The 25,275-nt window shown below is 54.4% G+C and overlaps 2 protein-coding genes across 9 annotated transcripts; one reads left to right on the forward strand and one right to left on the reverse strand.

The window, feature by feature from the left end:
* The first annotated feature begins 897 nt into the window (after positions 1-897).
* Positions 898-16,454, forward strand: C6h14orf180 (similar to human chromosome 14 open reading frame 180). Of its 8 annotated transcripts, none has more exons than XM_039113396.2 (6): positions 908-1,597; positions 3,741-3,797; positions 7,862-7,990; positions 9,791-9,920; positions 10,261-10,296; positions 10,742-16,454. In XM_039113396.2, exons 3-6 carry the CDS (start codon positions 7,880-7,882, stop codon positions 10,975-10,977), a joined length of 513 nt encoding a protein of 170 aa, XP_038969324.1. In that variant the 5' UTR covers positions 908-1,597; positions 3,741-3,797; positions 7,862-7,879; the 3' UTR covers positions 10,978-16,454. The 8 variants fall into 8 exon arrangements, with proteins under 8 accessions (XP_038969327.1, XP_038969324.1, XP_038969321.1 ...); XM_039113395.2 differs by having other exon boundaries at positions 912-1,597; positions 3,741-3,829; XM_039113398.2 differs by having other exon boundaries at positions 1,512-1,597; positions 3,741-3,829; positions 7,880-7,990.
* Tmem179 (transmembrane protein 179) lies at positions 12,984-24,000 on the reverse strand. Its single transcript, NM_001126280.1, is given in 4 exon segments — positions 12,984-14,747; positions 15,934-16,012; positions 17,201-17,338; positions 23,585-24,000. Coding segments are annotated over 4 exon segments (702 nt in total). The 5' UTR covers positions 23,890-24,000; the 3' UTR covers positions 12,984-14,567.
* Positions 24,001-25,275: the final 1,275 nt, after the last annotated feature.

Here is a 25,275-nt window from a genome sequence, read left to right on the forward strand (position 1 = left end):
TGAAGATGCCGCATTTCACTGACAATATCCCAGGGCTGTGTCTCATAGTGGGAGCAATGGCCGCCAGACGCCAGCTTCACCCGCTAGACTGAGGCAGCTGGAAATTCCTACTTGGGAGATCCTTCTGCTGTAGCAGATAGGATCCTATTCCCCACCTCATCCTGCCCCAGACCGATGGGTTAATTCCTGCCCAGGCCCCTGCACCTCTATCACTATTTGCTGCTCACCCAGGGACTCAGTGTGTGGTGGTCCATAACCTATGACCTTCCCACTGTCCTGCCTCTGTGGAAGGGACCTCTGCATTCCAGCCAGACAAGGCCGGAGAAAGCTTGGCAGCTAGGCCAGCATAACACAGCAGTGGGAGGAACCAGAAAACAGCCAAGGGCTGATAACACAAAGGTCACCACAATGTTCACTGTGTGTCCAGAGAGGCTACGACTACAGAGCCTCACGGTCTCTGCCCCATGGGTCACCTCCTCCCAGGAAGAAAAACAGCACCATCCCTTCTCCAGTGTTCACTGCCTGTGGCCATACGAGATCTTTATCCTGCATGAGGCCGGTGACTTATTGGTCCATGTCGCTCAGATGACGTAAGACTGTAGTGTAAGAGCAGGGGCGGATGGTCTGGTGCATAAGTCTGGTCATTCCTGCCTTTAGAAGAGAGGCCATGGTTGTTGCTAGGTTCTGCTTGAACCTAGCCCGGGCCTTATCCTTGACAGGATCATGGCTCACAGTGGAATGCAGCCAGCTATAAGCAGACCTGAGGCAGCAAGGCTAGCTCCCCTCCCCAGGATTCCCTGGACAAGTGACTGGAATGATCGGAGGACCCAGAATCCCAATGTCCCTGGAGTAAATTATCTCTCCAGGTAGAGAGCAAGCTGGAGGTGCAGGGATGTGGGTGAGGGGATTGCAATTCGACCATCATTGTCTTCATCTCAGGGCTTTATTGGAGTCAGTCAGCATGCCTACCTCTGTAACTTGGGCCCTGTACTCCCGGGGCAGGACACCATAGAGAGCACGAGGCCTCGGACAGACTAGAAGCCATCTCCAGCTCAAAGCTCTACTGTCTGCCGTCACCCCACCTCTCCACAGCCTCACACATCTGCTCTGCCCTTGATTCCACAGTACAGCTTCTTCACAAGGTTCGCAGCTCTGAAGCTGGCCTGGTATGAACAAATCGTGCCAAGGCAGGCAGGAATTGTGGAGATGACCCATGTGCAGGCCTGGCCTGCAGTCCACTGGGGCCCTGAGGAATGGTACCTCCCAAATCTGGAGCCAGTGGCCTGTCTCGGGGTTGTCGCAATCTCTGTCAAAGGGGAGGCAATCATAGCTCAGCCCTGGCTATCTGTCTGACTCTGTGGTTCAACATGAGGGTCCCGACAGGCAACACGGACCAGCAACAACTGTGCCCTGTATAGAGGTAGGCAGCCCCTTCAGAAGGACTTCTGTGGGGAGCAGCATGACCTACAGGTGACGTGAAGGGCCTCCCTCTTGAGCGCCGCTGACCGGAACCCACCAGGTCCATGCTGGACTGTGCTCCACAGCCGTCCTGCAGAGCATGGTTGCTTCCTCCTTTGTGGACACAGGAGACTGCCAGGTGAGTAAACCAGCTCTGGGGACCCGATCTGAGTGACCTTCCCTGTTAGGATCAAGATATCCAGTGACAAGTGTGGGCAAGGCAAGGAGCCAAGTGGTGGGCAGCAGGATGAAGGCCGTCTGAGCAGAGATGACACAAGTCACCATGGACACTCCCGAGGGTGGCTGTGATTCCCTCGCACAAGGCCTGAGGGGCTTCCCGAAGTGGGAACGGTCACAGATAAACCACAGCTCCTGGTAAAACCAGAATGACATGTGTGTGTATAGGGGGTTGGGGAGCAGCTCAGTTTCAGCCTGGTGCCCCTAGGCTTTGAGAGGCTACACCTGGCCTAGGGCTACAATAACCCTAAGTCCATGCCCTGTCCAAAGCCAGGCCTTCTTTGGGAGGAGCAGGCGAGTGACCTGTTCAAACCTAGATGCTGGAGGGCTGGCCTATGCCCACATAGAAGATGCTGCAGCAGACAGAGCACAGAACCAGGGGCTGCTCCGGGGCCAGCACAGGGCCGAGTCAGCGTGCCACAATCAGACCTAGGCTGATCCGCCCGGTACTTGGCAGCTGACAAGTGACTTGCAGCCTCCTGGGTTCACCTCAGTCTAGGCTCTGCTTAGAGGAAGATCCACCCTGTCCACCTAAGGCTTTCAGGGCCTAGATCAACCCTGCTTCACTTCGAGGCTCCCCCTAACCTCATAACACACCAGGATCACTGTGTGGCTACCACTAAGAGAGTGAGGTGCAACTGAGCTGTGCAGACCTACATCTCTCATGAACAAGGCCGGGGGGGGGGGTATGGGTGGGGCATGAGGCCAGTGCCTGCTCCTGCTCCTCCTGCTCCTCCTGCTCCTCCTGCTCCTCCTGCTCCTGTTCCTGCTCTCCCGTGCTCCTGCTCTCCTGCTCCCACTCCTGTTTCCCCTGCTCCTGCTTCTCCTCTTCCTCCTCTTGCTCCTGCTACTCCTACTCTTCCTGCTCCTCTTCCCTCTTCTCTTCCTCCTCCTCCTCCTCCTGCTCCTGCTCCTACTCCTGCTCCTGTTTCTGCTCCTCCTGCTCCTCCTCCTCCTTCCTCTCCTCCTGCTCCTGCTCCCCCTTCCCCTCCTTCTGCTCCTGCTCCTCCTCCTCCTGCTCCTCCTCCTCCTCCTGCTCTTCTTCCTCCTGCTCCTCCTCCTGCTCCTGCTCCTACTCCTGCTCCTGTTTCTGCTCCTCCTCCTCCTGCTCCTCCTCCTGCTCCTGCTCTTACTCCTGCTCCTTCTCCTCCTCCTGCTCCTCCTTCTCCTGCTCTTCTTCCTCCTGCTCCTCCTCCTCCTGCTCCTGCTCTTACTCCTGCTCCTTCTCCTCCTCCTGCTCCTCCTCCTCCTGCTCCTGCTCCTACTCCTGCTCCTGTTTCTGCTCCTCCTCCTTCTCCTCCTCCTGCTCCTGCTCCTGCTCCTCCTGCTCCTCCTCCCCCTTCCCCTCCTCCTGCTCCTCCTACTCCTACTCCTGCTCCTGTTTCTGCTCCTCCTGCTCCTGCTCCTGCTCCTCCTCCTGCTCCTGCTCCTCCTGCTCCTCCTGCTCCTGCTCCTGATCCTGATCCTGCTCCTGCTCCTGCTCCTGCTCCTGCTCCTGCTCCTGCTCCTGCTCCTGCTCCTGCTCCTGCTCCTGCTCCTGCTCCTGCTCCTGCTCCTGCTCCTGCTCCTGCTCCTGGCCACGTGTGTGTGAATAAAGCCTAGTTGGGAGCCTTCCTGAGAACACTCCCTGTCCCTAAGTCAAGAATGTTTGGTATCTGGAGGGCTTCCAGACTATTCCTGGCTGGAACATGGGATTAGGAACACCAGCCCTTCCAGGGACCCCGCTGCCTTCCTGGCCTACAGGCAGCCTCCCAGGGAGGTGAACAGGGGAGGAGTGTCCACAGTTTCCTGTCTCCCTTCCAGCTGGGAAGAGCAACAGCTCGCAGCAGCCTCTGCCTTCTCTGCACCCCTTGGAGGCCTGTGGTCAAGCTGCTGAGGTGTCTGGGACTAGACTCAACTCTATGGGGGCCACTAGGCTGTGTGCCCAGCAGCCCCTATAGATCCAGCTGACTAAAGGCCAACAGGCTGCAAGCCTTCAAGGCTGCTGAGGCCACTGCCCCCACATCTCTGTAATGGAAACTTCTCAGCTGCTCTGTGCTCAACAGCTCGGGTTCCTGCCCCGTGTGGGGCTCTAAGAGGCGGCAGATCGCAAGACAAGGCAGGTGGGCGAGCACTCGCAGGACACAGGAGCCAGGTGGGGCTGGTCTTGGTGTGTGAGCATGTGTGAGAGTGAGCGTATGTGTTCATGTGCATGGACCATGTGCATGTAAGGAAAGCCTCACAGAGGCTCTGGCTTCCAGCACCCTGGGCCACCTTCAGTGTGTCCAGGGTGTCTCTAGAAGAGGTGGTTTTGCAGCAAGACAGCCAAGAAATCCAGTACTGATCAGACGTGGAGACACCCTGTCCCTCCAGGTCCCCAGCATGGAACAAGTGGAGGGGGTGTAGAGGGGGCAGCCATGGCGCAGTGCCAGCCACTGGCCAGAGCTGAGGAAGGACCCTACCTGGGTGGGGCTGGCAGGGCTGGCAGGGCTGAAATTACTTATGTGCCAGCTGTTGCCCTTGGCACACTGCCCTTCCTCAGACTTCCCAAGACACATCACAGACCGTGGAGGTGCGTGAGGAGGGAATTGGCAGGCTCAGAGGTATAGCCAGCCTAGTGAGTAGGATGTGGCATGGGGGTCACTGTTGACTCCCAGAAACTTCAAGAATCGGGGAGAGGGGCTTTGGACAGACCCTGCCAGGCAGTATAGAAGCTAAACTCCAGAGGATCTCCCGGCTGGGGCTTTGGTGAGATTTGGGATCTAATAAAAAAAATTAAAAAAAAAAGAGCTCTGGAGTCCCCAGTTCAGGCTGCCAGGGTTGACTTCCGGACAGATCCCTCTCTCTGGCAGCGTGTGCCCCAGCTGTCTGATATGCTCACCTGTCTGGACTAAGGAGTGCAACATCCAAGCTTGGCTCTGACACCTGGCTGGTGGTATTCTTTGCTTGGGTCTGGATTCCCGGAGCCCAGTGCCCCCTTGCTTGCTCCTGGACTAGAGGAACTGGGCCTTGACACCAAGTGAGGACAGCTGCTGGGTTGTTTCCCTGAGTGGAGGGCACAGCCGTAGAGGCCAGCCCCTCCCTAACCAGCATGGGGTAGCCATGACACTCCACAGGCCCCAGGCTCCTGGAACTATTTTCCACCCCTTATCACTCATCTGTCATGATCCAGCCTCTGAGCAAATGCACACTCAAGTTACAGCCCCTGCTGGGGGCCCCTATTGGGGCCAAGGCCTCTGCTCTGGGGCTAGCAGGAGAGGACACCAGGAGGCTTGTCTGTGTCCACTACATGAGCCACAGATGCATCTCTCTGGACACTTGATGGGAGTATAAAAGCCAGAGACCTCACTCTACTTGATGAGGTCACAGAAATAAGGATCCAAGACAGACACAACACACACACCTACACACACACACACATACACACACACCCCACAGACTCACACTCACACACACACACCACAGACTCACACTCACACACACACCACAGACTCACACTCACACACATACACACTACACACACACCAAACGTTCATACATTTGCACTTGCACATTCACATACGCACATACTCACACACACTCACAATACACTCATACACACATTCAGATAACACATACATACACACCACATCACACATACACACACTCACACTCACATACACACTCTCACACTCACATATACACACTCACATACACACGCTCACACTCACACACACCACAGACTCACACTCACACTCACACACACATACACATATATACCACACACACACCAAATGTTCATACCTTTATACTTGCACATTCACATATGCACATACCACACACACTCACAATACACTCACACACACATTCACATCACACTTCCACGCCAAACATTCATACACACCACATTACACATACACACCACACATATATACATACATACCACATCACACATACACACACTCACATACACACACTCACACATACACACTCACATACACACATTCACACATACACACTCACACATACTCACAATACACACACTCACACTCACATACACACACTCACATACACACATTCACACTCACATTCACACATATATACCTCACATTTACACATGTATACCATATACACATACCACATACACATTCACACACACCCCATGCACGTTCACATACACACCATAGGTAAATATACACACACACAGTTCAGGAACATCCATGTTTGTCCAAACATACCTACCTATACATACACAGCTCACACGCATATGTACTTTCTCACATGCTAGCAGACACAAGCCACACAGTTACATTTACATGCACACATGGGCTCTTCACAGGTCCATACTCACATGATACATGCTCATACAAACATGTGTCCTCTCATATGTCATACAATCCCATGTATGTACACTCACTCAGATGTGCATACACACACACACATACACACACACACACACACTGTTATGTGTGTACAAACACACACAGGTCTAGAAAGACTCAGTAGTTAAGAGACTTGTTCTTACAGATATGTTAGTTCCTAGCACCCATGTGGTGGCTCACCGCCATTCATAGGATCTGATTCCCTTTTCTGATCTCAGTAGGTAACCTGCACACACATGGTATGCATACATGCATACAGGCAAAAACTCACACACATAAAATAAAGACAGTTTAAAAACTGTTGAAAAAGAAAAAAAAGCACTTACATATACTGTCTTACAATCCCTCAGCAGACCCTGGCCACAGAGGCCCACAGAGCTAGAGCAAATACGGGAGGAGCAGCAAATACAGGAGGAGCCACCACTCCTCCCTTCTACTTCCTTCTCTTTCTGCTCCGTGTAGCCTGCCCCTTCTCTACCCTACTGCAATAAAACCTGGTGCTCCCTTCTGAAGTAATTGAGATGTGCAAATGCATCCAGGCAGACATTGTTAACAGGGCCTCAGCCACCTGCTGTATTTACACCCGCTGAGCAGAAGACTGGCTGTTCTGTTATCCTCTGTGGAAGACAGTATAGAGGCCACTGGGTTAACCTTCAAAAGCAGTCATTTTGGGGGAGTCCTCCTTGGAGTCAGGGCAAGCGCCTTACTCTGGTCTCCTCTCAGTCTTCAAGGGTAAAGCCTGTGGAAAGTCTGTGGGAGGCAGAGCCATGTCCCTTGAAACTAGCATTTAGCCCCATTTCAAGGGGGTAGTGATGCCCACTAAGAGCTCCAGGCCAGAGACCTGAGAGAATCTGGGTGTGAGAGAAGGAAGACATTTGCCCCATAGTGTCCCTTCGAGCTGGGGAAGGACGGGGACCAGCCCTGGAGGATACCTACTTTCCCTCTGACCTCTATGTCTGTACATAGGAAGGAGGATGGTGGTCTCATACCTGGCTCCCATGCCCAGACTCCAATCAGGGTCTGCACCCAGAACAGTACAGGAGGGCCCAAGGCATGGCTGAAGCTGTGGACTGGTGTGGGGGAGTGGAGGAGGGAAAGAGCCATTGCTCTGCAGGCAAAGGAGACACCACTTCACCCAAATGGGAGCTGAAAGAGGGGAGAGAGGTGGATTCGGAGATGAGGTGTAGAGAGAGGGAGATCCAGACAGGGAGACTGGCAGAGAGACAGAGGCCAAGAGTTATGCACCTACACAGAGATGGTCAGAGTCAGATAGGACCAGAGATACAGAGGGAAAGACAGAGGACAGAGACAAATGGATTGGGCTATACCATGCCCCATCCTTCCCAACACAAAGGCCAACTAGAGGCAACACACCTTCCAGAAAAGCCCCTGCCATCATCGGCTCCCCGTGTCTCGGCTGTGAGGGCTTATCATACTGACAGAAGTGTTTGCTGCAGCCTTATCAGCAATCTCAGAGCGCTACAAACTCCCGCAATAAACTGCAACCTTCCTGAGTAGCCCACAAGAGTGGGTGGGTGGCTGTAAATCTCAGAGCATCAGCCCAAAGGAATATTACACAGCCATCAAAGGTGGTGATTATGAAGATGACGCCTGCAGAGGAAATTGCTGACAGTAAGCTTTGGAGCTGGCAGGGTACGGGATTTATCTGCACTGTGAGTCCTACAAAGAGAGGCTGGTGTCTACAGGTCTGGGAGAAAGATGCAGGCTAAGGAAGCCAGCCTGGCTTCCGGGGAGGAATTTTCTCATCCTTTTATCTTTATCTCTGCGTGTATGGCTTGCCCAATAAATAACGCCTTTCTTATCAGAGGACCATGTCCCAGTAGATGAGGTCTGCAGCTCCAGTCTCTCACCCTAATCCCCACCCACGGACACGCCATCCAACCAGAGAGAATGAGGGGACCACGTGGGGCTCACAGCCTCCCAGGACCGAGAGGGTAAGGCCACACGGCCAGTCGGCCGGCAACTGTAACTTTGAAGACATGGGCTGCTTCTGGGAGTGGGGAGAGAGGCAGGGGCCAGAAGGACAGACAGGATCCCTGTCCTTGTTCTTAAGTTATCCCCTGTCCCCTGTCCCTTGTCCCTGGAGCTCCAGGATATGGCCTGGGGCTGGTTGCAAGGCAGGGAAGTGGCCCCATTTTGAAGGGTTTGGTCTTGCCAAAGCACAGGGTGTGGCACAACACAGCCAAGGTAACAGGAGGATGACAGAAGTATGGAGCCAGGCTCTGTTCTTTTTTTTTTTTTCCAGGGCTGGGGACCGAACCCAGGACCTTGAGCTTCCTAGGCAAGCACTCTACCACTGAGCCAAATCCCCCGCCCCCAGGCTCTGTTCTGCACCAGGCCAGGCCACAGTATGGAAGGACAGAGATATGACAATCAGACTGAAGAAGTTGGAGGGACAGCGGAGGATACTGGGTAGAAAGGGGGTGGGGGGTGGAGTCATGGGTAACTATGGAGATGGTAGCTTAGGAATGAGATGTCAATAATAAGAAAGATGCAGACACAGCGGTGGAGGCTGGAAACAGCTCAGTCCAGGAGTAAGCAAGAAGACAGAACAGGGGAGAGATTCAAGGAGCAAGAGAGGGGCTCCAAATAGGAGGGAGCCCAGACCTATGACACTGAGGCTCTGATGACCCTAACCTTGCTGCCAAGCCAAGGACGAGGCAATGATATACCAGGCTAACCCTAGCACATGCAGCCATGGGTGGAGCAGGGCAGACCCCCGGGGCTTCTCATCAAGCTCTGCACAGTCTGGTGCCCCGCCAGAGGCAACTTAAAAATGGCCCTGGCTTCTTCCCTGTGCTTTGTCCCCACCAACAGCCCGCTGTCCCAAGTTGGAGATGAAGACCTTGAAGTTCACAGAAGCTGACGCCTCAGGGTAATTGGAGCTGGGTAGGAAGGTACCCCCTTGGGCATGTAGCATGTGCCCACTGCCTTCCTCCACCTGCCGGTCACCCTGAAGTGCAACCTCAGTGAAGGGAGGGGAGATTCACACAGAATAGGCTCTAATTTGCAGGTTGACTGTAGCCATCGACCAGCTCTGGTTGCTAGCTTGGCCCGGAGCCCCACTGGAGGGAATCAACACACTTCGATCCCTAAACCGAGGACCCTTCCCTAAGTCCCAGGTTCCCCATCACAAACCCCTACTGGGGTCTGAAGAGTAGCCAGGCATCTGAGCTAATGTAGAGAAGTTGAGGGGAGCAGAGAGGTATATTTCCCCTCCGCTGAGGCTGCAAGGCCAGGTCTACGCTGCCTGGCAACCCCTGCCCAAGGGACTGTGTCAGAGGCCAAGTGTGTCTCCAGCCAAGCACATTGTGGAGCTCTATACCCAGTCCTTGCCGTCCATGTTCCCTGGCCACTAGGCCCTGTGGCCTCTGAACAGTATTCCCAGGGGTCGGTTGGTGTGGTTGTGTACAGGCTGTCTTGAGTTGCTGGGGTTATCTTTGGCTGTCATCATCCCTCTGCATGTGGAGAACTTCCCTCAGAAGCCCCAGGACTTCAGGGTGACAGAGCCTGTGACACAGCATGGGTCTCCTAGGTACTAAGGTCATTCCTGGTGCAGGCTTCAGTCCATGGAGCAGCAGTGTAGGACTTGAGAGGTCGATGACTGCTCCTCTTTGCTCCTCTGCAGCAGGTCCCCTGCATGAAGCCCAGAGGAGCCTGCAGACACCGCAGTCCAGGATGCCAGTCTCGAGCAGGAAGGACTCACAGCCATCTGTTCCCCATCCCCACCCTAGGATGACGACAGGAAGTGCCCTCCCTCTATCCTAAGACCCAGACGGCAAGAATGTGGGTGCCCTGGGGGTGAGCCACAGAGAAATCAAAGGCACGTGCGGTTCCGAGAGCCCCTGGAGGTGGCTGTCCACTGTAAGAGGGGCGAGGGGGTTTGGTGAGGGTCTGGGTAGGGAAGGTGGGCAGATGCCCTTGTAACTATGGCATAATCCGGGGCCATCTACTCCTTATTCTGTCTTCCCAGACAGAGCCCCAGTACACCTGTAGATGGGTTCATGGGGTTGGGCCACGGTCAGTGGGACAGCAGCCAACAGAGGAGACTGTGGTTGTGGCCTCTCCATCACTGCCCTCTAGGGAGAGGCCAGGTTCCGGGATCTCATTTCCCAGTCAGACCAGCAAGACTTGTCTTGGTACCTTTGCATGGTGGTGTGGGAGAGCTCATTTCCTGACTGTGATCTGTGATCTCCTTCCCCAGACATTGCCCGCAAGGACAGGACAGCTGCCATCAAGGGTGAGTTCTGAGGAGGAGCCCCTGTCAGTCAATAGGTCCTGGGCCTCCACTCCACAAGGCAGACCCAGACCCAGCCTTAGCAAACCCCTGTCCCCGAATCCCAGCCTCCCTAGACCCTGACTCAGGCTCCCCTGATTGTCCTAGAAGTGATCCCATACCTACAGGGCCATCCTCCGGGTTCCTCACATGTGGGTGGGCAGGAGCACCCCTAAACGGGTGCCATCTTCCTCAGGCAGGTGAGGACGAGAGTCCCTGTCACATGGACCCCATGAGACTCACCCCAGGACCCCAACTGACCATTACCTTGATGGCCAACTACAAGTTGACCATCTACAGCCAGACAACTCAAGCCTCCCTCCGCGTCAGCCCCACCAGCAGAGGGTGCACTTTGCAGGGCCTCAATGGGGGGGAGGGGCTGCTGGACTGACCTGTCACCCTCCTACAGTCCCCCGCCGTGCAGCTCCTCACGGTGGCTCTCCGCTCCAGCCAGCATTCTGCGGTGGCTCCTTGTTCCTGTGGCTGATTCTGTGTGTTCTGCTTGGAGTGGTGCTGGGCCTGTACTGTGGCCGGGCCAAATATGTCACAGGAGCCCTGGAGGACCTCTGGGCTCAGCTCCTCGTCCTGACCTCACGCTTGTGGCGTGCGGTCCTTGCCTGTTGGCACTGCCTCCTGCAGCTCTGACAAGTGGCTGAATGGTGATTCCACCTCTGGAGAGAGCACTGGAGGTTGATGCTGTTGGGGGCCTGGAGTGGTTTGTGGGGGGATCGTGCATGGTGGGGGGGGGGGCAGGCACTAAGGCTAACCCCAGGACAGAGCTCTGCTAGCCTGACAAACCCAGGTACTCCAAGGGGCCGCTGTAAAGGTTTAAGTGGGGAAAGAGGAGAACACTCTGGCTTGGTGCTTTGGGCAGCTCCTGTCTGGTCAGTACAGGCTGGGATCTTGGGATTTTAAGACTGAATCAGAGAAAGAATTCAACCATCATAGCTGAGGATTCCTATGCTCCTGCCCAGTCCTCTGTCTTGGGAGCCACAGCCTGGATGTCACCGTGCATAGCTCTTTGAGGGTGAGCATTCCCTGCCTCTGAGGCGCATTTGGGAAGGCAAGCCCCAACCTTCAGGAGGCAGGGCCTCAGGAGCCTCCCTCTGCAGTTCCTGGAGCCTGTGAGAATCGTGTTTCTAGTCTCTGAGCCCAGCTCTGAATTCCTCGACTTCAGGCCAAGACCCGTCAGGGGTCACTGTGGTGTGGGAACAGAGTCCAGCCCTGAACACAGTTGCTCTCATAACAGAAGTGTGGCACCAAGGTCCTACCTTCCAGGGCCACACACAAGCCCAAAGCCGTCAGGCCTGCCCACCAGCTGCGGGACCTGTGAGTCTTCCTCTGTAAACACCGGCAAAGGGAAGCAGGCACCGGGCAACAGCTTTGGGACATCCTAGACCTGCCTGGAGGGAGAGCCCTGAGCACAGCAAGGAGGCCCAGTCAGGCACCAGGATGATCCATCAGGGGGACCCTGCACCACCCTGGAACAAACAAATGCAAGGTTTGGGAGCCATGGTGAGACTTGGGATTGTCCTCCTAAGGTGCCCCTCTACTTAAGTGGGCAGACAGAGACCCCGTATTAAAATGCCTGCGGCCTCTTCAACCTCACGGTTATTACAAGATGAGCGGAGTGAGACACTTGTTGAGGAATCCCTCCAGGTCCAAGTACGTTAATCTAGCTACCAGAGCACACAGGTCCCTTGCAGCTTTGATTCACGAGAAGTTGGGGGACCCACCATGCCTCCAGGATCACATCCTCCCCAACAAGACATGCCAAGATTCCCAGATCACTGAGGTGCAACCTGCCCCTCTCTGGACTTCAGTGTCCCATACAGTGGTCTCCAGCTACAAAATTTGGAGGCACAGTAGGGGAGAGCCCAGTGGAGAGAGAAACCATGCTTCCAGATGTGGTCTAAAACAGACCAGCCTGGAAAGCCACGCACAGGGATTGGCCATCATCATGGTTACTGTTTCCTGAACCAATCCAGCTACCCCAGGACCTGCCCCACTCATCCTGCCCTGGTCAAAGACAGGCTCCTTATTGGCTTGTATTCCAGATACGGAAACAGACAGACCTCCAGACCACTCTTCCTTCCCTGCTCCTGAGGGTGGATGCCCTTCAGGAGGGGGACTGGTCACCCCATGTTTTACAACGGAGAGCCAAGGCTTCCCTCTTCCATAGCAAGCATTTGCTGCAAAGGCCACAGAAAAGGTGTGCCCTGCTCGCTCTGTAGGGGCCCCAGCTAGTTCTGGGTTCCCCTTTGCTTTACTTCATTCTTACAGTGCGAACACAGCACAGCTAGGCAGAGTCTGCCATGGCTACATCTCCAGCCTTGTTTTTGTCTTAGAAAAAATGTTCAAAGACACACACAGAGATACACGTGCCCCAGAGGTGTCACCAAACCCCATCCTTATGCCTGGAGTGGGGGTGTGTAGGAACTGTGGAGGGGGGCAGCCACAAGAGTCGAACTCCTTACAATGCACAGGCATGAAGGACCACCCCGGGAGCCCTGGAATCAAACAGACTGTTCAAATCCTAAACAAACAGCCAAAGCCTGAGAGCCAGTGGGTAGGGGGTGGAGACTGGAGGTGGGGGCCTGGAGCAGACCGACTGGATAACAAAGACACAGACACCTCATCCACACAGCATCTCAGATGTTTTGTCTTTATTTTAGTTTGACTTGAGGATCAGACACATGGAGGTATAGGGCTCATCACTGTCAGCCTCACCAGGAAGACTGAAACCAGGGCTTCCCTGTAGCAAGCTGCAAAGGAGCAGAGGCATCTTGCAGGCCACCTGGGGACGGCTCTGCAGCTCCTGCCTGCCTCTTGCCATCCATCCCATGAAACCTCTCTTGGACACACATCCCTGCCCATGGTTACGGCCAACAGGTCCTGCCAATACTCCTAGGCCAGAGACCCTTCCCCAGGAGACCCTGGAACATCAACATCTCGGGGACAAGTCTAGGTGACCGAAGGTCTCTAAACCGGACCAGTTCCCAGACTAACTCTCCAGAATCCATGAGAGGCACGGGCAAGGGCAGACCCACGCCTGAGGCAGAGTCTAAGTCCCAGAGGCCCCATCTAGCCTCCAGTTCCTTCAGGTCCTAGATGGCTACAACCTTAGTAGGTGCCAATCCTGGAGAGACAAAGGAGGAGTCTCAAGTCTAGACAGTGTCCCAATGTCCCATAGATTAGGGCTTGTCTGGGCGTCTGGAGAAGAGACCAGGTCAGTTTGGAGACCTCAAAACCCTCCTCCAGCACCCAGATCCTCTGCTGGGAGTTCAGTCAGCCCTCAGAGAAGCCTGGAGTGTCAGTCAGCCTGATGCTGGCCTTCCCAGATAGGCGCCCCTTGCACGCTGACCATCTTTGCCTGCTTTAATTTTTAGGGCCCAACCGGCCCCCCAACACATACACACACACACACACACACACACACACACACACACACACACACACACTCACACTCCTCACAGTGAATTGGAAGTTAGTGCCTTCCCTCTGAAAACACACCAGCCACTGGTAGAAAGTGGACTTGGACACAGGTCAGGATCACCTTGCTTGGAAATAGGAGACGGCATTGGAGTACAACCTCAGGCTAAAGCCAGGAACACTGAATGCACTCACTGAGATCCAGATGGGCTGGGCCTCTCCTGCCATGGGGCTTTACCCTTCCAATACAGACAACCATGCCACCTAGAAAGCCTCCAAGGGAGGAGGGTGGAACTCTCCCACTACAGCCAAGCAGCCCCAGATGTCCTCTCAGAGCAGGGAGAGGAGCCCAGTCCAGGGTCCTACATTCCTACCAGGATCATCCACCTGCTGCCTTCTGGGGACCACGGCTGAATGCCGTAGGATGGGAAGACAGCCCCTATGGGAGGGGCAGGGACTTGGGTGTGCTGGAGCCTGTGGTGGTGCCAACCTGGCATTGTCACCTCTGTTCTGCAGTCACACTGCCATCCACACACATGCTCACATACATGCATATATATGGACGAACGATCACACAAGAGAAGGAGTACGCATCACGCTAACTAAGGCCAGAACTAGAAGCCAGAAGCCACTCCCAAGTCTCTGGGTCTCTGCCCCCATCGCTGTCAGGATCTCCAGGGAAATACAGGTTCTCTGCTCACGGTGGGTGGGGCCAAGAGACACATGCAGAGCCGTGTTGGCCAGCCTGGGGGGCTTGGAGGTCCCAGGCCCCCCTCATGCAGGCCTCAGGAAAGGGAGTCAGCCTAGATGACAGCACTCTTCTCCCCCTGGAAGGAGGTGCGGGAGGCTGGTCTGGCCAACAGAAGCTCCTTCTCGTGAACCAGGCTGTCCAACAGGTCCTCCTGGCGGTAGTTGTGATAAACCTTCAGGAAAGCCAGAGTGGTGATCGCCAGCCAGGCCAGCCAGGAGGCCCACAGTCCAAACTGCACGGAAGACAGAGCAGCGTCAGGGGGGCGGGGCTCATTGCCCAGTGTGCTCAGTACCCACCTCCTCGCTCTACCTCTGCAGGGAAGGGAACACTAAGGCGGGAGGAGGAGGCAGGGACCTGGGAGCCCGTGCACACCCACATTTGACTCATCTCCTGTGGTAACAGTTACGTCCTACACCCACAAGAACCCAGCTTTGTGCAGAGGCTTGGGGTACTCGGCCATTCTCACCTGAACTGGTGAGGTTCCTGGAGGAGGAGCAGTAACTGGGTGGAGCTCTCCTCCCACCATGACCCTGGGCTCTAAGGAATGCCTATAGATCAGGGAGCCCCTCTAGTCAGGGGAAGAAATTGACCTTTATCTGCCATTTCCAAACAGCTGAAGGAGAAACAATGTAATCAACTCCGGGTCTGCCTGCATCAAACCAATTCTCATTTGAGCGTGCTGGTCCTCAGACTGCGCATGCCTCTGTCTAATTAGTCCAAATTAGTCCTAAAGCATCTTAAGCTAAACTTGGCGTGAAGGTATATTTGACCGTTTCAGCTCATCTCTGCAAATAACTTTTGGACTTCCAAGGGCGTTAGCAGTGACAAGAATCATCTCAGCCTAGCTTTCCACAAACCAGGGCCTCCACAAGCCAGCATGGAGCATGGAAGGGCGTTGTGGAGGGTGAAAGCCACAGGAAAGGGACAGGTGTCCATGCCCTGCCTAGGTGCCCCTACCCTGCACCACCTCTGCTTGGGGCACAAATGAAAAGTCAGGGGACAGGAAAATCCTAAAGCTTTCCCAGGGTCCTAGAGATCCCCAAATTCACATGCAAGGTAGAGCAACCTGAGGCTGGGATCCCCCTAGGATAGACCCAGCCACCCAGAACTTTGCATTCTCTAGCTCCTGAGCTCACTCCTCAGGTCTGCCTATGCCTTCTCTTATCCCCTGCCTCCCCTAATCCCTGCCCATACAAGTCCTGCTCAGAGACCCCACTCTCCCACCTGCCCTAGGATTTCTTCTCTGCTCCTATAGCCTGCACGGCCCCACCATATCTGAGTCTGTTTCCTTGGGATCCAGAGTCTGTTCTATCTGTCAAGTCTCATCCCAATCCCCAATACAGCCATTCTCTTCCTGCCCGCGACAGACCCCACCTACTTGCCCGAGACCACGCCCATACGCCTGAGACCACGCCTACCTGGGCAATTGCAAACTGATGGTAGAAGGCAGAGTTGTCCACGTTCAGCTCCAAGTCCGTTTCCTGGAACTCCTCGCAGCTAAAATAGCATGGAGCCAAGTGGCTAGTGACTTGCGAGCCCCTGAGCCCCAGAGCCCCTGAATCAAAAGTCAGCAGAGTATCTGGCTAGGGATTCCCCTAAACAGTGAGTGGTGTCTTAGATCAACCTGATACAAGCTAAAGTCATGAGAGGAGACAACCCCAATTGAGAAAATGCTCCCATAAGGCCAGGCTGCAGACAGTCTGTAAGACATTTTCTTAATTAATGATTGGTGGGAAATAGCCCAGCCCATTGTGGGCGGGGCCACCCAAAGCAGGCTCAGCAGATCACCAAGAGCAAGCCAACAAGCAGCATCCCTCCAGGAGCCTCTGCGTCAGGTCCTGCCTTCAGGTTCCTGCCCTGCTTGAGTTCGCGTCTTGACTTTCCATGATGGTGAACTGTGATATTGAAGTGTAAGCTGAATAAACTTTTTCCTCCCCAAGCTGCTTTGGTCATGGTGTTTCATTACAGCGATCATAACCCTAAGACAGTGGGGGCAGTCCCCAAAAGGACAGATGTCTCTAAGAGCTCCACTGGGGGTCAGCTTTGACCTCTCACTGGGTGGAGCAAGACAGACTTCAAAGAAGAGGAGCTGCAGGCCTTTGCAACTGGCCCTGAGCACAAGGGTGAGCCTCAGCCATCTTGTCACTGTCTGTCTGGCACTCTGCTCTGTCTAGTCAGTCCTTCAGTTCCCAGTCCGAGATGGCCGCGATGCCCCTGAGGCACACTGCAAAATGTCCCTGCATAAGTCTCCACTCACCAACCACAAACTAATTTCAGTGCTACACAGTGGAGTTAGCTTCAGAGGGAGCTGCAGCCAGCTAGTGAGCCAGGCGGTCAATTGCACAGTTCCACCTGGCTCCTCTTGACCTGCAGGGACCTTCCATATGTGATGCTGTAGAGCTACTAGACCAATGAGGTGCCTGACGCTGAGTGGGCGGGTCTTAAGGACAAGGCAACCGGCGTGGGGGTGGGGCACGGGGTTTGGGGGTGGGGCACGGGTTTTGGGGGTGGGGCACGGGGGTTGGGGGTGGGGCACGGGGGTTGGGGGTGGGGCACGGGGGTTGGGGGTGGGGCACGGGTGCACAAAGCCTAAGATTCGGAATGGGATTCAGGAAGAAAAACATCTCGGGACCCAGGTAAGGGGAGGGTCTTGTAGGTAGCAGATGAAGCAGGGACAAGGCATACCTGTGAGGTGCAGAGCCCTTCTCAGTGATGGTGTCACACCACATAGTGAAGCCCACACTCACGATGGTGCTGGCAATGAAGACTAGGAAGACCACAAAGGCACTGACCAGGAGGTTCAGGAAGGCGTAGAAGAAGGAGCTGCAGTGGAGTCAAGAGACGGACGCTGAGGGAGACATCCAAAGTTTGTCCCCAAACAGCTCCCCTTGAAACAGGGATGGGAGATGACCAGGTTTTCTAGTGAGCACCTAGGGCACTGATGGGACTGAATGGGGCTCAAAGGGCTGCTTCTGTCTCCTCTGCTGCCATCCCTGCAAACATTCCGACGCTGAGCAGCCCATCCTGCTCTCTCATAGACTGGGAGTTGGGAACTTGCCACCATGATGTAGTGGGGAATCGGGGCCAAGTCAAGAACCCAAGATCATGAGTCCAAAAGCCTAGGAGCCAGCGTTCACAGTAAGACCACTATACACTCTCCTAAGACCACCTACTTTCTTAGTCACTCTATGTCACAGCTAGAATCTGGGTCCCTCAAATACACAGGTCGAAACTCCAAACTCCACGGTGTGAGCACCAGGCCCTCTAAGCCCATGTAGAGAAGGGTACAAGCAAGAGAAGACCCCTCTCCCTTACCCTCGGCTGCCTGACTCCAGGTCACACATTAACCCAGCCCCACTTCCCTACCCAGAGAAAGAGGGTATGTAAGAAACCTCACAGAGTCACCAAACAGTAGGAGGTCCTTAGCAGAGAGCAGAGCAACCAGTTAAGGACCCTGACCACCTCCAGCCTGGGGTGGGTTGAACACCAGGGCCAGGCCAATTGTGCTCAGACACTTGACGTAGTGACAAAAGTGGATTCAGGGTGAGCAACTGACAGAGAGGTCTTAAAAACAAACAAGCAGCCACAAAACAGTGGGTGCTGTGACCTAACAGCCACCTACGCTGCCGGTGGGCTTGTTCACCTATGCGTTCATTCCCCAAGCCTTCTTGGTCCCATGGCAGCCCTGAGCTGAACACAAGGCATAGGAACAGTGTAACCCTGATGCTCATGGTAAATAAGATAAGAGTAACTCAGGTCACTTCTGCCCAACCCGCCACAAGTGATACCCAGCTGTCCTGGGATCACACAGGGATGCCTATGAAGCCACAGAGCCTTGGGTGACCATTAGGCTGACATGGGTAGTCACAGCATGAAGGGCAGTCAAGGAGTGGTACCCTAATGAAGCTACACAACCCAGGGAAGGGGCCTTGGGATGCTTCCCCTGCCTGTGAGCAGCTATGTGCACCTCCCACTTACCCTGAGCCTGTCTCTGGCCCCACATGGCACTCACGGCAGTCCTGGCCCTGCCCACCCAGCACCTTCACTGGTTTTCCTTTTAGCTCCCCTCTGTCCTTACCCTGAGAGTGACCCAGGGACCAGAGCAGGACCTGATATCCTCAGCTCTTATGTGGACCGGGGAAGGGAGTTGACGCTGTCCTCCTCCAGCATGGACAAGGGCAAGGACCCACTTTGCTCCAGGTAGGGACAGGGAAATGGAAAAAGGTCATATCCCCATTCTCCCGAGGACTGTCTCAGACTAGCACATCCCTTCCGATCCTCCCCACAGGATCCCTAGGTCCCCTGGCCAGGAGTGGTGACAAGGACACTGTGGTCCTGTGACGACTGTGGGACATTTTGTTGATCAAGGATTGATATGGGGAGCCCAGCCTGCTCTGGACAGTTCTACCCCTGGGCAGGTGATCCTGGGTTATATAAAACAGCAGACTGAGCAGACCCTGGGGAGCAAGCCAGTAAGTGGCATTCCTCCATGGCCTTTGCCCAGTCTCTGCCTCCATGCTCCAGCCTTTGCTTCCCTTCATGATGGATGGCTAAATTCTGTGAATGAAACCTGCCCCTCTGAGCCTCGCTTTCTCCCTGAGTCGAGTTCTAAGAGACCCTCCCATGGATCACTGAGAAAGCAGGGACGACTCAGGTCGGTGACGGCTTGTGAACATGGAGCCCATGTATCCTGGAGTGCTCGCTGACCACCCATACTGTTGCAGGAGAGACCTGGGCTGAGAAGGACCTGCTGGCCTCCCAGCCCCTCACTGATCTCACCTGCAGCTGTAAACAGGTACGAAGTTGACATATAGTCACCCAGAGCCCATTCCGGCTATGTTGTCCCCACCACGGAAAAGAGGGTGATCAAGGGCAGCCACAACCAAGTTCCCTTGGGCAGAGGCAAGAGCACAGGACTCTCCAGGTATAGAATTCTATCTCATGGGACAGCTAACTGAAGATTTGGGACAGAGCCCCTTGTAGGGGACATCTGTCCCTCCCTCTGCTGGACAGCCTCCTGCAGTTGCCTCCCACCACTGGCCACAGTGCAGACAGCAAAGTGAGACCTGCCACAACCTAGCATCACATCCTGTCCTTCTCTAAGGGCGGCAGGGCAGCGTTCTGAGATCTCTAGATAGGTAGTGTGGGGCAGAAACACTTTGCAGCATCTGGCCAGAATCCCTTCAGAGGAGGGAGTCCTTGTAGCCCACGCCCTGAAGTGAGGCTGATGCAGCAGATCTGAGATACAAGGGAACTCTGGTCCTAGCTGAAAGTCCACTAACCTGGGTCACCACCAGGCAGAAGTCTCCAGTTCTTGATTTATTATTGTGTTTTGTTTTGTTTTCCTGTGCTTCGTTTGGTTGATTGGATTTTTTTTTTATTTGTTTATTTGTCTGATTTTTTTTTTTTTGTTTTGGTTTTGGTTTTTAATGTAATATGCCGGGCCTTCCAGACCCTTGAAGAACTTGTGCCCAGAGCCACACCTGGGTCCTGTTTCCTGGGTTTGGCATGCCACCCTCCCCTGTCCCTGAACACACACTCCAAGGACAGGCTGACTCAGAAGAGTGAGTGGAAAGGCGCAGCACACACAGGGTTAACCCATCTTCCTCTCCTTGCATCTCAGGGTGCCCAGCCTTGGATGTGCTGTCTCCATGGCGACAGCTATCCTGGGAAGCCCTGGGAGCAATTTGAAGGCTGAGCGACAGGTGTGAGCAGGCAGATGGGTTATGCTAACCAGCGCTCACTATTCAGTCAGTCCCTCTCACAGACGCTCACAACCAACCCCAGCCCAAAGAGCTGCTCTTGGGTGAAGCCTTAGGCACAGGGCTCACCCGGGCTCTCTCATCCCCCTGAAGGATGTCCCGGAAACTAGAGGTGTCAGGGATCATTCACTGAAATGATATACCCCCTTCTACAATGTTGTCCTGGACTCTGCCTCTCTGCACCTTGATGCCTCAGCGGCCAGAGCCGGCTTAGCATGGCAGACATACCCTGTGTATGGAAGGGATGGTTCCTCTGCCACAGTATACGGCCCGTGGGTTCAGCACTAACCACGAGGTCCATGAGAGGCTACAGGGTAGCACTTTGCCCCACAACTGACTGGAAGCCACCTCAGTGACCTCTGGGGTTGGCACCTAATCTTACAATCAGGGAATGCCTGTAACATAACCAGATAAGCCCTGTAAGTCCCAGGACTAGCAAGTCTGGTATCCCCCACAGGGTGGATATCCAGTGGCCCTGCAGGCCCTTGTCTACCACATGAGCTCACTATAAACGCCTGCCCTGCCCCTTTGAGATTCCCTCTGATGGCCGAACACTTGCTCACTTGGCCTCTGCCATCTGACTGGCAATTGTGCTGAAATCACTCTTTTCCATAAGGGCATCTTACCGGTTGCTGGCCTCTGCAGACCCAACCGTCCCGGGGGGAACTGAAGAGCTGACTCAACTCTTAGCTATGAGTGAAAAGTTAGAATAGGGCCAGCTGTGCAGCCACAAAATTGCAAACCTCACGGTCCAGACACTTTTCTGTCCCTCGTCATTGTGTGGTGACTCCTGCACCCCAGGCTCCATGCTTGGCCTGCAGACAGAGACTCAGGTGTGCCCGAACTGGCCTCATGCCCCTGGGCATGATGGGTATCACAGCCAGGGGTGGCTCAGCAGAGCTGTGCCCCAGTCCCACAGCCTGGGCTCTGGTAAGCACTGGCAGCACAGTTGGCTGACTGCCACCTGGATCATACAGAGGTCAGGGTGAAGGACAGCGGCCAGGCAGTCACACGGCCCTTGCCTGGTAGCCAAGCAGGACAATCTATGTCCCTGGAAAAGACAAGGCTAAACATAGCCATGTGCTTCTAGAAGCCTGAGCAGAGGTCATGCGTAGTTAGAAACAGGGGAGCACCAAGAAAGGAAACATGGGATAAGAGAGCCCAGTCGTTCCACAAGACAGGGTGCCAGACCTGGCCTCTAGTGTGGACTCGAGACCATGCTAGATCTCCTCCAAGTATTACAATGTGTCAAGTCACCTACAGTCTGCTAAATCCTGCCACAGGCTTTGACTGAGTATGTGATGGAGGCCATCTTACCCTCTGCACCTCTATGTTTGGCAGCCAGAGCCTGTTTACCACAGCAGACATGCCCTATATATGTATATACATCAGTCAGCCTGAATCATTTCTCAGAAGGGCAAGCACATCAAAGGAGCCCTGGGTAGCTGGAAACTCCAGGCCTCTCGATGCTGGTATGGCCTGGGTCTGCAGCCTAACAGTCTACCCTGTGTAAGCAAGATTCCCACCTGTAAGCTCAGGGTCTCTTCATGTCCCCGTCTGGTGCCCCAGCCTCTGGTGGCCCCATACACAGACCACACATAGAGAGCTGTCCTTGGGTCTACCTAGCTAGACCATGTCTACCATGAGGCTACCTCTCTTGCAGGAAAGTCCAGGAAGCCAGAGGAGTCAAATCAGGCTATCTTCCCACTGACCACTGCCACCAATCTGCACTCAGTGAGATGACTCCCGCTTTAGGGACAAGAGCTCTCAAATTCATCTGCACAACCAAAGAAGGCTCCTGAAGAGGGAGAAGGCTCTGTCCTACAGCTGACATGGATTCACCCTAGAAAGAACTTCATCCTCTCAGCCAAGAGTTTGGTCCACATCACCTGGAGGCTCTAAGGATCATTCCTGGCTTCCAATAGACTCCCATCGGAACCTTACCACAGTGAGTTGAACTGTATCTCTTCAGAGCCACATCCAAGTTCTAACCTTGCTACCTGTGAACATGGTTGTCTGATCTCTCAGGAAAAGCAGGGTCAGAAACTGGCAGGAGGCTATTCAAGGATAGAGGCAGAGACTGGAATACACAGGAGTCTGAGGTCGGCAGGAATAGAAGTGTAAGAAAGACCTCTAGTTCTAACTCTAAGGACACTTTGATTCTGGACTCTGGGCCTCTAGCATGGTGAGAACGTTAACTGTTTCAAGTCCCTCACCTGTGGTACTAGCAAGAGTCCCCTTCACCCAGCCTCCTGCACCCTTGCATTCTCAGAGACCCTTGTTCATTACCCACCTCCTTGCAAGGGGTGAGGAGCTACTAAAAACATGGATGGGGTAGAAGATAGGTTGGGGAGCACTAGATATAGGAATTCCTTCTCCATTGCAGGAGCACTGTCACTCCCGGACCCAGGAAGCCTCAGCCAGGGAGAGGATGGGCTCTAGGTTGTTGCTGGCTAAGGACACCAGGTGTCCACATTCCACTGACTTCAGCCAAGTGACAAAGTACAGAGAACACAAAGTAGACACACAAACACACACACACACACACACACACAGAGAAAGAGAGAGAAAGAGACAGACAGGCAGGCAGACAGACAGTACACACACACATAAAGACACACAGACACACAGACAGACACACACAGAAACAGACACACGCACACAAACACACAGAGAGAGACAGACACACAGTACACGCACATACATACAGACACACACACAGACACACAGAGAGAAACAGACAAACAGACACACACACACACACACACACACACACACACACACAAACACTGTCCATGCCTCCAGCCAAGGCCTGAGTGTCAGGGGAGAGCTTAAGGAGCGCTCCAGACATCCTCTGCCATATTTTCCCAAGAGGGGCAGCAAGAATAGAAAACTGCCCACTCTTTCCCAAGTGTAGTCCCGTCCTCTACCCACAGGAAAGGGGTGCAGGGCTGCAAATGGTCCCAGGTCCCATGGAGTATGGCCTAGCTGAGCCGGAGAGCCCAGGCATACAGCCATGACAGTGCAACATCTGTGCTCCAAGGGGTCAGGACTGGGAACCTGGAGTGATGTTCACTCTGGGAACAGAAAGAGGTCATGTGAGTCGGACAGACAGCCTCATAGCCCTGGGCCTGTGTGTAAACAAAGGGCCAGCTGCTTGGAAGTGATGAGGCTGAGAGTGTTGACACGTGCAGGCCTCTGCAGCAGAAGGGACTCATGGCCTCTGGAGAGGAGGGCCTGATGGGTGCCAGGAACCGTGTGAGTGTTGATTCTGTCTGCGCTGGGCTGTTGAAAGGCCTAAACTTACCCCTCGTGTCCCTTGCAGAGGAAGAAGAGTGTGCGCCATGCGTGCGCAGCGGCCAGCAGCAGTGACAGGAGGCTGGCGAGCAGGCTGAAGCGGCAGGCAGCCGGTGGGCCCCACTCCTGCACCGTGAAGCGCTCCCGCCCCTGCATCGTCAGGTTGGCACTCAGCCACATACCCTCGGTAAAGAGTAGGCAGCGACCACGAAAGTCGTGGCCATTCTCGGACAATGGCACCACCACCACGAAGCTGAACAAGAAGGCCAAAAAGTAGCAGACGCACTGCGCGAAGAGGAAATTGTTGAGCGCCATGGTGGTGCCAGGATGAGAGGAGCCGCCGAGAAGGCCACCGGTCGGAGATGCGACCACTCCAGGAGCCGGGCCGCGAGTCTCCGGCGCCGCGCAGGCCTGGCCCGAGCAGCGTGGGAGGCTGCGCAGTGACGGCGCCCGCGGGTCTCTCGCGTTGCGCGCAGACGCGTGCGCACCGGCCGAGCGTGGGGCGCGCCTGCGGTCAGCACCGCGGACAGCACCCGCCGCTGCAGGGTCGGTAGACCAACTGAGAACTACACTGGATAAGGCCAGACTACGTTGATGGAGAGGTGCCTTGGGGACCTGGCAGGGGCGTGAGCATTACTAAGTCAGCTTGGGGAGACCTGACTCTGTCAGTAAGGGTACCAGCTAAGGAGGAAAAGGATGAAAACCAATCTGTGGTTCAGACTCCTTTGCCAAGGCCTTTGTATTCAAAGTGAATGGAGGAGGGAGGCAGAGAGTCAAGTCAGTAGGCATGAGGATAGAAAGGAGGAAGGGCTTAAGTAGTCCTAGGTGGAGCAGACTTGTGATCTGTTTGTGCTCCGAGAACCATGCCCTCAACCCCACAGTGGAGCCCTCCAGTCTGTGTTTGTGAGATAAATAATGGCTGCCCTGGGCACCTCATTAAGACCTCTTTGCTGTGATGGAGCTGCCAGTGCATTAATTAATAGAATTAATGACTTTTCGAGTTTCTCTTAACACCAAGTAACTGTTAGTCCAATTCCCAGAATGAGCAAGCCCTAGAGCCTTCCTTCTGGATATAGATTACATCAGCTTTTTTTTTCCTGCAGGCACTAAAAATTCCTTTTGTTTTATTGCCGAAGCAATGTGCGCTTGTTTTTTTTTTCAATTGCAATGAGGAATATGTGTGATGCAAAGACTCCAAGATTCTTCCTCTTCCCTTCACCCTGTCACATCATCACCACTTGTGACAATCTGATGTCTACCTATCCAGACATCTTGCACATAAGCACACACAGTTTACAAAAAAAAAAAAATGCTTCACACCATGCCTGTGTCTACAGGTGACCCGGTCATCCAGCAATATGCAGTTTGCATCATTCCCTGTCTGCACAAGCTGGCCTGTGGTCTTCTTTCTAGTAGTTGTATAGCATGCCATACCAATGACCGTTCCGTGTGGCTGTCCCTCTGTGGGGGAACGCGGAACGTCTTTGGTATTTGCTGTTTCCAGCTCTACCGTGTGACATCTCGGTGTCTGCGTTTGCGCGGCCATGCAGGCAGCACGTGAGTCTCTATGAAAGTCTTAGGAGAGGAATGGTTGGCTCAGGAGGTATGAACATTTGAAGTGGTGTTGGCAGGAATGGCCAAACCGCTCTCTGACAATACCATGAAAGGTTACCCACACACCCACTCTGCAGACCCTTCTCC

The sequence above is a fragment of the Rattus norvegicus genome, chromosome 6 (assembly GCF_036323735.1).
Source record: "Rattus norvegicus strain BN/NHsdMcwi chromosome 6, GRCr8, whole genome shotgun sequence".
Lineage (NCBI taxonomy): Eukaryota > Metazoa > Chordata > Mammalia > Rodentia > Muridae > Rattus > Rattus norvegicus.

What these genes read in the sequence shown, in the direction of transcription:
- C6h14orf180 (XM_039113393.2), top strand. Translation starts at nt 1,559, where the DNA reads ATGGTTGCTTCCTCCTTTGTGGACACAGGAGACTGCCAG. An exon ending in AGCCTCCCAGGACCGAGAGG is followed by an intron (nt 7,991 to 9,790) that starts GTAAGGCCACAC and finishes TCCCCACCCTAG; the next exon opens with GATGACGACAGGAAGTGCCC. An exon ending in CAGGACAGCTGCCATCAAGG is followed by an intron (nt 10,297 to 10,741) that starts GTGAGTTCTGAG and finishes ACCCTCCTACAG; the next exon opens with TCCCCCGCCGTGCAGCTCCT.